The sequence below is a fragment of the Myxine glutinosa genome, chromosome 13, assembly GCF_964187855.1.
Source record: "Myxine glutinosa chromosome 13, kmMyxGlut1.1, whole genome shotgun sequence".
In the NCBI taxonomy this organism is placed as follows: Eukaryota; Metazoa; Chordata; class Myxini; order Myxiniformes; family Myxinidae; genus Myxine; species Myxine glutinosa.
In genome coordinates, this window is record NC_136273.1 from 101,398,083 (window position 1) to 101,410,700 (window position 12,618).

At 44.3% G+C, this 12,618-nt stretch overlaps 1 protein-coding gene across 1 annotated transcript in view; it reads left to right on the forward strand.

The window, feature by feature from the left end:
• Window positions 1-12,618, forward strand: part of LOC137438416 (BMP/retinoic acid-inducible neural-specific protein 2-like) — a 395,787-nt gene that overhangs the window by 120,589 nt on the left and 262,580 nt on the right. Inside the window, exon 4 of the mRNA XM_068133537.2 lies at window positions 1,228-1,333. Within this exon, the coding sequence (XP_067989638.2) occupies window positions 1,228-1,333 (106 nt within the window). The remainder of the gene's footprint in view (window positions 1-1,227; window positions 1,334-12,618) is intronic.

Here is a 12,618-nt window from a genome sequence, read left to right on the forward strand (position 1 = left end):
TTTACTTTTTGGTATACATGTTGCATCAGCTTCTTATCACTTCCCTCTTATCTCTTCACAAGACATAAAGCACCCACTTCATTTTTATGATCTGCAAACCTTTCTCTCTACCTGCATGTGTACCTGTAAGATTAAAAAGCTCTTCACCATTGATAATGTCCTGCCCTTTAACCCTCATTGGTCTTATCATCATTAAACTTCTTTATTGACCTTCTAATGAGGAAATATCAAAGTACAAGTGTAAAATGAGATGAAACAAAGGACATTGCCCATGTTAGTTTGTGCTTCAGTAAAGTCTTCACTGCAGTGGGAGGCAAAGTGAAGAAGCAGGCCTGGAGATGAAGGTATAGGTTACTTGGCTTCCCCTTTATGACCTTGAAAAGAAAAAGCGACCAAAATCCCCACTTCTCCCCATCCTCAATGAGCGGGGATAATGTAATTACATTTCTCTGCAGCAACCCATGGCTTTAATCAAACCCTTGTCTTTCGTAAGGACTGGACAATTGCGGGTGGCGTATCAAGTGACGATATTTAATTAGAGCTCAGCCAACAGAGCCTGGGTGAGGGGGGCATGATGCTCGATGGACCACCCGCTGGCATTAGTTATTCTGCAATCAGACTTGTCACATGAAAAAATGGCTTTCCAAGCTGACGGCCTAGATTATCCATCAAGCTGATCTGCTCTGTACTTTAAAGTTTATATCTACTCTGTTTGAAATTAAATTGATCATACATGTAAAGGTTTAGCCTGGTGTTGGCTTAGCGGATAGGGTGCGGCTTGGGATCCTAGGATTCTGGGTTCAAATCCCGGTCGATCGCTGAATTAACGCCAGGGGGGTTGACTCAGCCTGTCATCCTTCCGAGGTCGGCAAATTGAGTACCAGTTCACTGGTAATTCCCGGTGTGTCGCAAAAGGCGACCAACAGGGTTGGCGACAGGAAGGGCATCCGGTCCATAAAACATTGCTTCCAAAAGGGGACCACGGTGCCCGAAAAAGGCCAACCCCTGCTCTGCAGTGAAAAATGGCCTCCAAAGGTGGTATATACATGTAAAAGTTTAATTGAAAAGAGGGTTACCACTAACCCTAACCCCCAACCCCATCCCAGGTACTTATATATTACCCCATGTAATGATTCTAACGCAGTCAATATTTTTTCTTGGTTTGGTAGTGTGTACTTCATATTGTAATGTAATCACAACTAACCCTCCTTTGGTGTTCCGCGGCAGGTGATCGAGACTCGTACTGGACCTCTTGGCTGCTCAACATATGACAACCTGGATGCGGTAAACTCCGTGCTGGTACAAACGCCAGAGAACAAAGTGCAACTACTCGGTGAGATCACTAACTTTCAACTGCTTAGTCTTGTTAGTATCACCCAGGCTTAACTTAATATCCCTGAAATGAACGTTATTTGAATTGGCAGCAACTATCGGGGACTCCTCTTCGTGGTGGTTGTACCCCCCCCCCCCTCCATCGCAAGTCGGGGAGTAAATCTTCCCCATTCTTCCCTGTTGCGTCAGGGTAGCACAGTCACGGTCAGGGGACTGATCGGTCCCCATGGACCGGCCCTTTCCCTTTTGTCTGTCCCTCATGCTCGCTCTCTCTCGCTCTCTTTATCGCTCTCTCTCTCGCCCCCTCTCTCTCTCGCTCTCTCTCGCTCTCTTTCTCGCTCTCTTTCTCGCTCTCTTTCTCGCTCTCTCTCACTCTCTTTCTCGCTCTCTCTCTCTCGCTCTCTCTCACTCTCTCTCTCTCGCTCTCTGTCCCTCATTCTCGCTCTCTCTCGCTCTCTTTCTCACTCTCTTTCTCGCTCTCTCTCTCGCTCTCTTTCTCACTCTCTTTCTCGCTCTCTCTCTCTCGCTCTCTCTCACTCTCTCTCTCTCACTCTCTGTCCCTCATTCTCGCTCTCTCTCGCTCTCTTTCTCACTCTTTTTCTCGCTATCTCTCTCGCTCTCTTTCTCACTCTCTTTCTCGCTCTCTCTCTCTCTCTCGCTCTCTTTCTCGCTCTCTCCCGCTCTCTTTCTCTTTTCTCGCTCTCTCTTGCTCTCTCTCTCTCGCTCTCTTACTTGCTCTCGCCCCCTCTCGCTCTCTTTCTTTCTCTCGCTCTCTCTCTTTCTCGCTCTCTCTCGCACTCTTTCTCGCTCTCTCTCTCTTTCTCGCTCTCTTTCTCGCTCTCTTTCTCGCTCTCTCTCTCGCTCTCTTTCTCTCTCTCTCTCGCTCTCTTGCTCGCTCTCTTGCTCGCTCTCTCTCGCTCTCTCTCTCTCGCTCTCTCTCGCTCTCTCTCGCTCTCACTCTCTCTCGCTCTCTCTCGCTCTCTCTCGCTCTCTCTCGCTTTCTCTCGCTCTCGCCCTCTCTCGCTCTGTCTCTGTCTGTCTCTGTCTCTGTCTCTATCTCTCTGTCTCTATCTCCCTCTAACTCTGGCATGGCCCTGACTTTGTGGAAGTGGGGTACAACATCCTGGATGTGGGAGATATCTGGGTCATTCCTGGGAGAGTGATCGGTTGTCCCCGTGCCGCAGGCTTGTTGGAGAGAACTGTCTGGGGCTAAACTACAACAACAACAACTTGAATTGGCAGCTGCATTTTGTCAAAGAAATGCAAGTTCTGTTTTAGCATCCAGAAGCCACTGTAAATGTGGATGATTGAGATTTGAAATCTAAAACAAAGTGAGGCAAATATAAACATAATGCAGCATTAAAAAACAGAAAGTTTCAGCTTCGAGGCAGAAATATCAGCCAGAACATTAATCAGACAAGGAGGAGAGGCCTGGTAGAGGTCATGGCAGAGTTGGCAGAGACTGGATTCAAGCAGTCATATTTCAGTGTGCAAATATCACGAAGATGTCAGCAGCAAAATGCACACTCCAAATGGGCATCGGCCTGGCCCATTGCTTGTCGCTCAGCCGCAATATCAATGTCAGTTAAGCCCGAAAACCGACAAGACATTACATGGTGCTTCCAACTTTGCGGCGGTGGGCCCCTGCCATCCTCCAAACCTCCCTTCCAAAATTTGACCCCTATGCCCTTCGCTCTCAAGCCGTCAGTTATTCCAAACGATTTTTCTTTAATTATCCGATTGTTCCATAGGCCATGGCAAAGCCCAAGTTCTCGTTTCTGCAGCGCCAAGCAGTGGTTGCCATGATTTGACCTCACATTGTAGCGTCACGTCGGGGACGATCGAGATTGCCTTGGTGGCAGATTGACCTTTTCAAAAATGCAAGCTGGATTGACCTGCTCGAATCCTACAGCGTGGTATTTCCGCTTGCTATTTACCATGGCTACTGGTCACCATAAGCCAAACCTAGGTGAGAGTAATGGGAATGTGGTTGCTTGGGAAAATCTTACATGTCTCCCTAATGTCACTTTGTTGTATTATTCAGGCTGCATATGCAAATAGACAACTCAGTAGCCTTTCCAGAAATAACAGAGGTTAGGAATGAGTGTCCGGCATAACATGCTGTACTATATCTGATGTTTATTCATAGTCATCAAAGAATAGCATTTCAAAGTTTTGAAATTGATTTTGGGAAACAGGATCTGGAGAGGCACTTTAAAATAATGTCTGACTACAAAGTGGAAATGGGGATGGAGGAGATAGAAAAATAATTGTGTAACTAGTATAAATATCAGCTTGGATCGACTCGCTACACTCGCCTCACCACGCGTCGCTACAGAGGAACGGGCTTTAATTAACTGAGGATAATGACTGAACTTGAGTTGCTGTGTTGTCATGATTTACACCTATCGTAATACAAACAATTATTTTGTACAAATTTGTTTGTAATATTGGTGATATTATTTATTTGTAATTTATTTGTAATATTGGTGACATTGTTTATTTGTAATTTATTTGGAATATTGGTGATATTATTTATTTGTAATTTATTTGGAATATTGGTGATATTATTTATTTGTAATTTATTTGGAATATTGGTGATATTATTTATTTGTAATTTTTTAGCCGGTGTGTACCCCGGTTTAGAATAGGTACACCGTATCCCTGCGTGTCGTAAGAGGCGATTAAAAGGGTTGGTGTCAGGAAGGGCATCCGGCCATAAAAGCATTGCCTCAAAAAGAAAACCATGACAATTACAACTACCTATGGGCAGGGTACAGCCGGAAGTACCCCGTGGGGGACCCCACTCCCTCTCGTCAAAACTCAAGGTGGGGAACCCGATCGAAGCAAGGGTGGAAATCACTCCATTTATGACGACAAAATGTCTGATGCCCGAAGTGGAGATCGGTTTCTGAGGTTTGGGACATGGAATGTAGGGACAAACACAGGGAAATCAGGAGAAGTGGTGGAAGTATTGGTCAGAAGAAGAGTGGACATATGTTGTGTGCAGGAGACGAGATGGAAGGGAAGTGGTGTGAGAATGGTGAAGGGTAGGCAGGGACAGAAATACAAGTTTGTGTGGCAAGGGTGCCCAGAAGGCGTGCATGGTGTTTGTGTCATGTTTTCTGAGGAGTTTGTAGACAGAGTGGTGAGTGTGACGAGAGTGAGTGAAAGGTTGATGATGGTGAGAATGATGATTGGAAAGCTCTTGGTGAACGTCATCTCGGGATATGCTCCGCAGGTTGGTCGGAGCGATGAAGAGAAGGACAAGTTCTGGTGTGCGATAGAGAAGCTGATGGAAAACGTGAAAGATGAGGAAGTTGTTGTGGTAGGAGGAGACCTAAATGGACATGTGGGAAGGAGTATGGACGGTTTTGAGGGAGTTCATGGGGGTTACGGATATGGTGTGAGAAATGGAGAAGGTGAAAGGATTTTGGAGTTTGCTGATGGAGCTGATTTGTTGATTTGTAATACTCAGTTCCAGAAAGAGGATAGATAATAAGCTTGTTACATACACGTCAGGTGGGTCGACGACAACCGATGACTACCTGCTGGTGCGTAGGCGAGATAGGGGACACCTCTGGGACACAAAGGTGATCCCGGGGGAGGAGGCCGTTTCACAGCACCACTTGGTTGTCTGCGACATAAGGGTGAAAGTTGCGAGGAGAGCTTGGCGGGTGAAGTACCAACCGAGAATGAAGGTGTGGAGGTTGAAAGAGGTGACAGTTTGGGAGGCATTAAAAGGGATGCTGAGTATGGTAGAGGATGATGTGGTTGAGCTTGAAAGTGGTTGGATGTTAATGAAAGATAGTCTGTTGGGAGCCATTGGTGAGGTATGTGGATGGACAAAAGGACCACCGAGGCACTCGGAAACATGGTGGTGGGATGATGAAGTTGGAAAGAAGCTTGAGGAGAAGAGGAAGAAGTTCAAGGAGTGGCAGAAGGCGAAGGGTATGGGGCCAGAAAAGGCAGAGCATGAAAGTTATAAGGCAGCCAAGAAGGCTGCAATGAAAGAGGTAGCAAAGGTGCAGGAGGCATGTAGGAAAATGTTTGGAGAACGCTTGGATTTGGAAGAGGGTCAGAGAGTGGTATTCAGGATTGCAAAGCAGATAGCGAAAGAGAGGTGTGATGTGATGGGGGTGAGTTGCTTGAAGGATGAAGTGGGACAAATCATTGTGGACCCAGATGGAATTAAAGGAAGATGGAAGAGATATATGGAAATACTGTTGAATGCAGAGAATGAATGGGACGGCAACATAGAGAGTAACCCACTTTTAGGACCGGCAGAGAAGATAACCGAGAAGGAAGTTGAGGAAGTGATAAAAGCAATGAAGAGTAGAAAAGCGGAAGGGCCGACGGGAGTTGTGGGAGATATGTTGAAGGCAGCAGGAAGTTGGGGTGTGAATAGAATGACAGAGATCTGCAATCTGGTGGTGAAAGAAGGCCGTATTCCATTGGCTTGGGAACTGAGTACCATCGTCCCTCTGTGCAAGGGGAAAGGCGACCCCCTGGACTGTGGCTCGTATCGAGTGATAAAGTTATTGGAGCATGGAATGAAGGTATTGGAAAGGGTGTTGCAGAGGAGGAGAAGGAAGAAAGTGAAGATTGACGAAATGCAGTTTGGATTTATTCCAGGAAGAGGAACGACAGACGTGCTCTTTATTGTGAGGCAGTTGCAGGAGAAGTACATGGAGAAGAGGAAGAAGTTGTTTCTTCTGTTTGTTGATCTGGAGAAAGCATTCGATAGGGTTCCACGCAAAGTATTGACATGGGCATTGAGGAAGTTAGGAGTGGAGGAATGGTTTATCAGAGTAGTGATGGCAATATACAAAAGAGCGCACACAGCTGTAGAGGACGAAGGACGGGAACAGTGGTGAGTTTGAGGTGAAGGTGGGAGTGCATCAGGGATCGGTACTAAGTCCACTACTATTTGTAGCTGTGATGGAGGTGCTGGCTCGGAACGTAAAGGAGGGTTTACCGTGGGAATTGTTGTACGCAGATGATCTTGTGTTGATTGCCGAAAGTATGTATGGACTGAAGGAGAAGATGAACAAGTGGAAGGAATGTATGGAGACAAAAGGTCTGAAGGTGAATATCGGAAAAAACGAAGGTGATGGCAATTGGTAAAGCATGTGGTGAGGTGGAAAGAACTGGGAAGTGGCCGTGTGCTGTGTGCAGGAAGGGTGTCGGAGTGAATTCCATTCAATGTACAATGTGCGCTGAGTGGGTTCATCAAAAATGTAGTGGTTTGAGAGGGTCATTAACCAGTGTGGCAGTTACATTCAAGTGTAAGGTGTGCACAGAGGGAGCTGCAGATGGAGGAAATGTTGAGTTGGATCTTGGAGACGGTGTGAAGCTGGAAGGTGTGAAAACATTTTGTTACCTTGGAGACATGCTGAATGGAGAAGGTGGATCAGACTCGGCAACGGTTGCTGGAGTGAGATGTGCATGGAAGAATTTTCGGGAACTGAGTGGTGTGCTGATGAGGAGGGGAGTGTCGTTGAAGCTGAAGGGAAAGGTGTATGCTGCATGTGTAAGAAGTGTTATGATTTATGGGAGCGACACATGGGTAATGAATGTCGAGCAGCAACGAAGGCTGGAAAGGGTGGAAATGCGAATGGTTCGGTGGATGTGTGGAGTATCGTTGAGAGAGAGGAAGACAAATGATGAATTGCAAAAGAGGATGGGAATAGAGCCTGTGATTGATGCTGTGAAGAGAAACAGTTTGAGATGGTTTGGTCATGTGTTGAGGAAGGATGAAGGTGACTGGTTGAGAAGAGTGATGGAAATAAATGTAGAAGGAAGTAGAGGACGGGGAAGACCGAGAAAGACTTGGCTAAAGATGGTGGAAGAAGAAATGCGGGCAAGGGGGTTATCAAGGAGAGATGCAGAAAATAGGACAAAATGGAGAAGATTGTCATGGGGACCGCAAGGCTAACCCCCGCTCTTGCAGGGAAAATGGCCTTAAAATGCCTGTTGTTGTTGTGTTGTTGTACATCTCTGTCTCTGTCTCAACTCCTGCCATTTATTTCCATCATAATGATTGCGTTCGTGTGTATTGTTGGTTGTTATCTCCATTTGCGGGTTTCAGGAGGTGGAATGGAGTCCTCTGAGGACCCAAAGTATCCACCTCCTCTTCAGAAAGGTATCACGGTTCATGGACAAAGCTGTTCAACTTTTTCAGAGCTTTGTACCAAGGGCTCTTTTCAGGATCGTCATCGAACCCCGGATGGCCTGTGTGTGTGTGTGTGTGTGTGTGTGTGTGTGTGTGTTATCGATATAATAATAGCGTAAGGACTCGTCTTTGTTATCCCTTTTACGCCGCACCCAGTGCCCCTATGCCCACGGCACTAATGGATTTACGATCTACGAACCGCGCTCTTTGTTTATCATGTACATCCATACTCGAAAATCTGAATTAGCCGACATTGGGGCCCAAAAGCATCCGATTAACTGCCGATACGACGCCATCTTACGACGCCATCGTATTGGCGTCTGCTGGGCGAAGGCGAAGCAAGCCGTCCGCTGATTGGACAGTCGAGTGCTGTGAACATGGGTGGTGTGAACCAAATGGTCTTTTTATTCCCTTGAACATTTTAAATTAGGCTATATAAGGAAACGTCTTTATCATCATTTTAATAAAGTTCAATGGAGTGATGTTGCGATACTCGGGGTGCGTTGCATAAATCCTCGTAACTCAGAGAGGTGTAGCAGGTGGCGAGACGTAAGGAAGCTTAAAGATAACGAGCTGAAACAGACGAACGATATGTCAATCCCTTTCTACACCGAACGGCGATAAAAGTATGAGAGCGGGAAGGCATGGCCTGAGCACTTCGAGCAGAGAGGACTGATTGGACTTAACTTAAAGAGAAAAAATTGGAGCTTAACGGAAGAAGAAGATCCCATGAGCGCTCCCCTATGCCATCCATAATGGTACACTCTATCCATACACCACATCCTCCCTTCCGTGGATGTTCCACGGGTTTCGGCTAGTTAATAATAAAGGCCTAACCACATCTAGGGATAGTTGATGAGTTTTTTTTCCAGTTATGGGTGTATCATTAACCATAAAATAACACATATAAAAGTCTTTAATTTCACTAATGAATTGAACAGCATATGTTTTCCTGATGAGCCCAAATAATGGTGAAACTAGTCTGTAGCTTTGCTTTACATTTGCAGATGGCACTTGTTATATATATTTCAAACCAACTGCGCAACAATTCAGATAAATCGATGTAACACAAACAAACATGAATGGAGTGCTTGCTTCAGGTGATGATAGTAATGTAAAACAATTAAGGTAAACTGCATCTGTGGGGGAAGTGATCAGGGATGGTAAGTCAGAGGCAGAGGTGTGGAGGAGGATGCAGGTGGGTGTGAATGTGTGGAGGAGGTTGGAGGGATTAATTGGCAGACAGGTAGATAGCAAGGAAATTTAAAGGGATGGTTCTGATGTTGTGTGTCATGCCGACCTACCTTTATGGTTTGGAAATGGTGGAACTTACAGAAAGACAACAACAGAGGATGCAGGTTTGCGACAACAACTGCATGAAGAGGATTGCAGGATTGAAGAGGGTGGATAGATGGAGGATGAATGAACTGAGGGAGGAGATTGGTGCTTGACAGGAAATTGGTGAAATGCCAGTTGGGAGGGGCTGAACATTTGATGCGCATGGGGGAAGATCGAATGGCAAAGATAGCGGATAGGTTAAAGGAGGAAGGAAGAAGGAAAAGTGGTAGACCGTGGTTGAGATGGGAGGATTGTGTGAAGGAAAAGTGGTAGACCATGGTTGAGATGGGAGGATTGTGTGAAGAGGGATATCAGTAAGGTGGAATTGGTTGGAGTGTGGAGAGAGTTGGTTGAGGGCAGAGGGAAATTTAATAGAGAGCATCATGGCCAAGCCATGGCAGAAGCTTGGTACCATTGGACCAAGTAAATAAAAATGACACACAGAAATATCTAATTTGCATAAGTATTCAACCCCCTGAGTCATTACTTCGTGGAAGCACATTTGGCAGCGATTACAGCATTGAATCCTCTTGGGTATGTCTGTATCAGCTTTGCACATCTGCATTTGTGGAGTTTCTCCCATTCTTCCTTGCAGATTTGCTAAAGCTCCGTCAAGTTGGATGTGTAGCGTCGGTGAACAGCAATCTTCAAGTCTTTCTACAGATTCTCAATGGGATTCAAGTCTGGGCTTTGACTGGGCCACTGAAGGACTTTCACGTTTTGTTCTGAAGCCATTCCAGTGTTTCTTTACCTATATGCTTGGGGTCATTGTCCTGTTGGAATGTAAATTTTTAACCAAGTCTAAGGTCTTTTGCCCTCTGAAGCATGTTCTCCTCAAGGATTTGCCTGTATTTGGCTCCATCAATTGCTCCCTCTATCCTTACAAGCCTCACAGTCCCTGCCACTGAAAAGCATCCCCATAGCATGATGCTGCCACATGCATGCTTCAGTGCTTCATGGTAGAGATGGTGTTAGATGGGTGATTTTCTGTGGTTGGTTTCTGTCAGATGTAGCACTTTGTGTTCAGGCCAAAGAGTTCAATTTTCATCTCTTCAGACCACAGGATATTTTGCATCATTCTCTGAAAGTCTTTCAGGTGCCTTTATGCAAACTACAGGTGTGCTGTTTACAGGCATGCGCCTTTTTATCAGTAGTGGCTTCCATCTGGCCACTCTCCCATAAAGCCTAGTTTTGTGAAGTGCTGCAGCGACTGTTGTCCTTCCGGCAGGTTGTCCCATCTCAGACAAGGAACTCTTTAGTTCTATCAGATTGGTTATTGGGTTCTTGGTCACCTCCTTGACAAAGATTCTTGCCTGGTTGCTTAGTTTGGTCGGACGGCCAGCACTAGGAAGAGTCTCGGTAGTTCCATATTCTTTCCATTTCCTAACGATGGAGCTCATTGTGCTCTTGGGAACTTTCAACATTCTAGAAATTGTTTTATTCCCTTCCCCATGTCTATGCCTCTTCACAATTCTATCTCGGAGTTCTATGGACAGTTCTTTGGACTTCCTGGTCGTGTTTTTGCTCTGACATGCATTTTCAACTGTGGGGCCTTATAAATAAAGCCGTAATTCATTCTAAATCATGTCCATTCAATTGAAATCTCCACAGGTGAACTCCAATCAAGTTGTAGAGACATCTCAATGATGATCAAAGGAAATTGGATGCAGCTGAGCTCAATTTGGAGTGTCATAGCAAAGGGGTTGAATACTTATTGACTGAAGACATTTGAGCTTTTCATGTTAAATTAATTTGTAAAAGATTCTAAAAGAAAATTTCCACTTTTACATTATGGGGTATTATGTGTAAATCAGTGACAAAAAAAAAATCAATTTAATCCATTTTAAATTCAGGGTGTAACGCAACAAAATGTGTGGAAATTGAAGGGGTGTGAATACTTTCTCCAGGTACTGTATATATAGCAGGATATCTCAGAGTTATGGATGGCTTCAGATGACACTTGATGGACTGGTTGGTTGTGTAACAAAGCCAAATTAATTCGATTTTCGTGAAGATCCGGACCCACATCCGGATGCAAGATTTTTTTTTTTTTTTAAAGAGTTTTTTCACACGATTGAGAGAGCGAGCCAAAATCCATGTAGAGCATGTTATTTCAAAAAGTTGTGGATGGGTTATATTAAAACCTGGTGGATGATTTGGTTGAATGACAAGAACAAGCCCATTAGATTTTGGTTCGGGTATGTGGGAGGTCAGCAGTTCCAACCTCATACCAAAGACTTTAAGAATGTTTCCTGCTGTTTCTGTGCTTGATGCTGAGCATTAAAAAATGGATGGAGCACGGACAAGCAACTATAAGTTGGTAATAATGACGCATTTTTCTTGGGCCTAATGGCCTCTTCTTGCATTGAAGTTCCTTGTCAGCAAACTCATATTATTATTATTATTACAATGGCCACAGGTGTTGCCTTTTCACCAAAGATGAGATACTTTCATCCTCACCTTGCGTTATTAGCCTTGTTATAAAACAGACATGCAATTCTTCTCACCAATTCAATGCGCAGTATTCCAGTCATTTTCACCAATTGGATTTTCAACACGTTTATTGCTTGCTTGATGACGGACCAACAGCATTGGGTTGTATTTGAGAATACCCAAGATTGTTCACAATTTACAGCTATTTTTGAACTCTCTGCACCGTTTAATCAGGCTCCCTGCACCACGAGAAAGACATGCTTCATAGAATTGTGTAGTCTCCTGTCAATTTCAGGCGGTTTCATGTTCTCCTTTACAAGGAAGTTAATTGGACACCTCTGTTCTATAGCACACATGACGAATGATGTAGGCCACAACCTGGGTTTTACCCACAATGCTTTGACAATCAATGATGTTACTTCCTGTTCACATGGACAATATCAAGTATTGAATTTCCTCCTGATACATGGACAATATCAATAGCTTGAATTTCCTCCTGATACGTGGACAATATCCATAGCTTGAATTTCCTCCCGATACATGGACAATATCAATAGCTTGAATTTCCTCCTGATACGTGGACAATATCAATAGCTTGAATTTCCTCCCGATACATGGACAATATCAATAGCTTGAATTTCCTCCCGATACATGGACAATATCAATAGCTTGAATTTCCTCCTGATACGTGGACAATATCAATAGCTTGAATTTCCTCCTGATACGTGGACAATATCAATAGCTTGAATTTCCACCTGATACATGGACAATATCAATAGCTTGAATTTCCTCCTGATACATGGACAATATCAATAGCTTGATTTCCTCCTGATACATGGACAATATCAATAGCTTGAATTTCCTCCTGATACATGGACAATATCAATAGCTTGAATTTCCACCTGATACATGGACAATATCAATAGCTTGTATTTCCACCTGATACATGGACAATATCAATAGCTTGAACGTGCTCCCAATACATGGACAATATCAATAGCTTGAATTTCCTCCTTATATATGGACAATATCTATCGCTTGAATTTCCTCCTGATACATGGACAATATCAATAGCTTGAATTTCCTCCCGATACATAGACAATATCAAGAGCTTGAAGTTCTTCCCGATACATGAACAATAGCAATAGCTTGAACGTGCTCCTGATACATGAACAATATCAATAGCTTGAATTTCCTTCCGATACATGTACAATATCAATAGCTTGAATTTCCGCCCGATACATGTACAATATCAATAGCTTGAATTTCCGCCCGATACATGGACAATATCAATAGCTTGAATTTCCCACCGATACATGGACAATATCAATAGCTTGAAT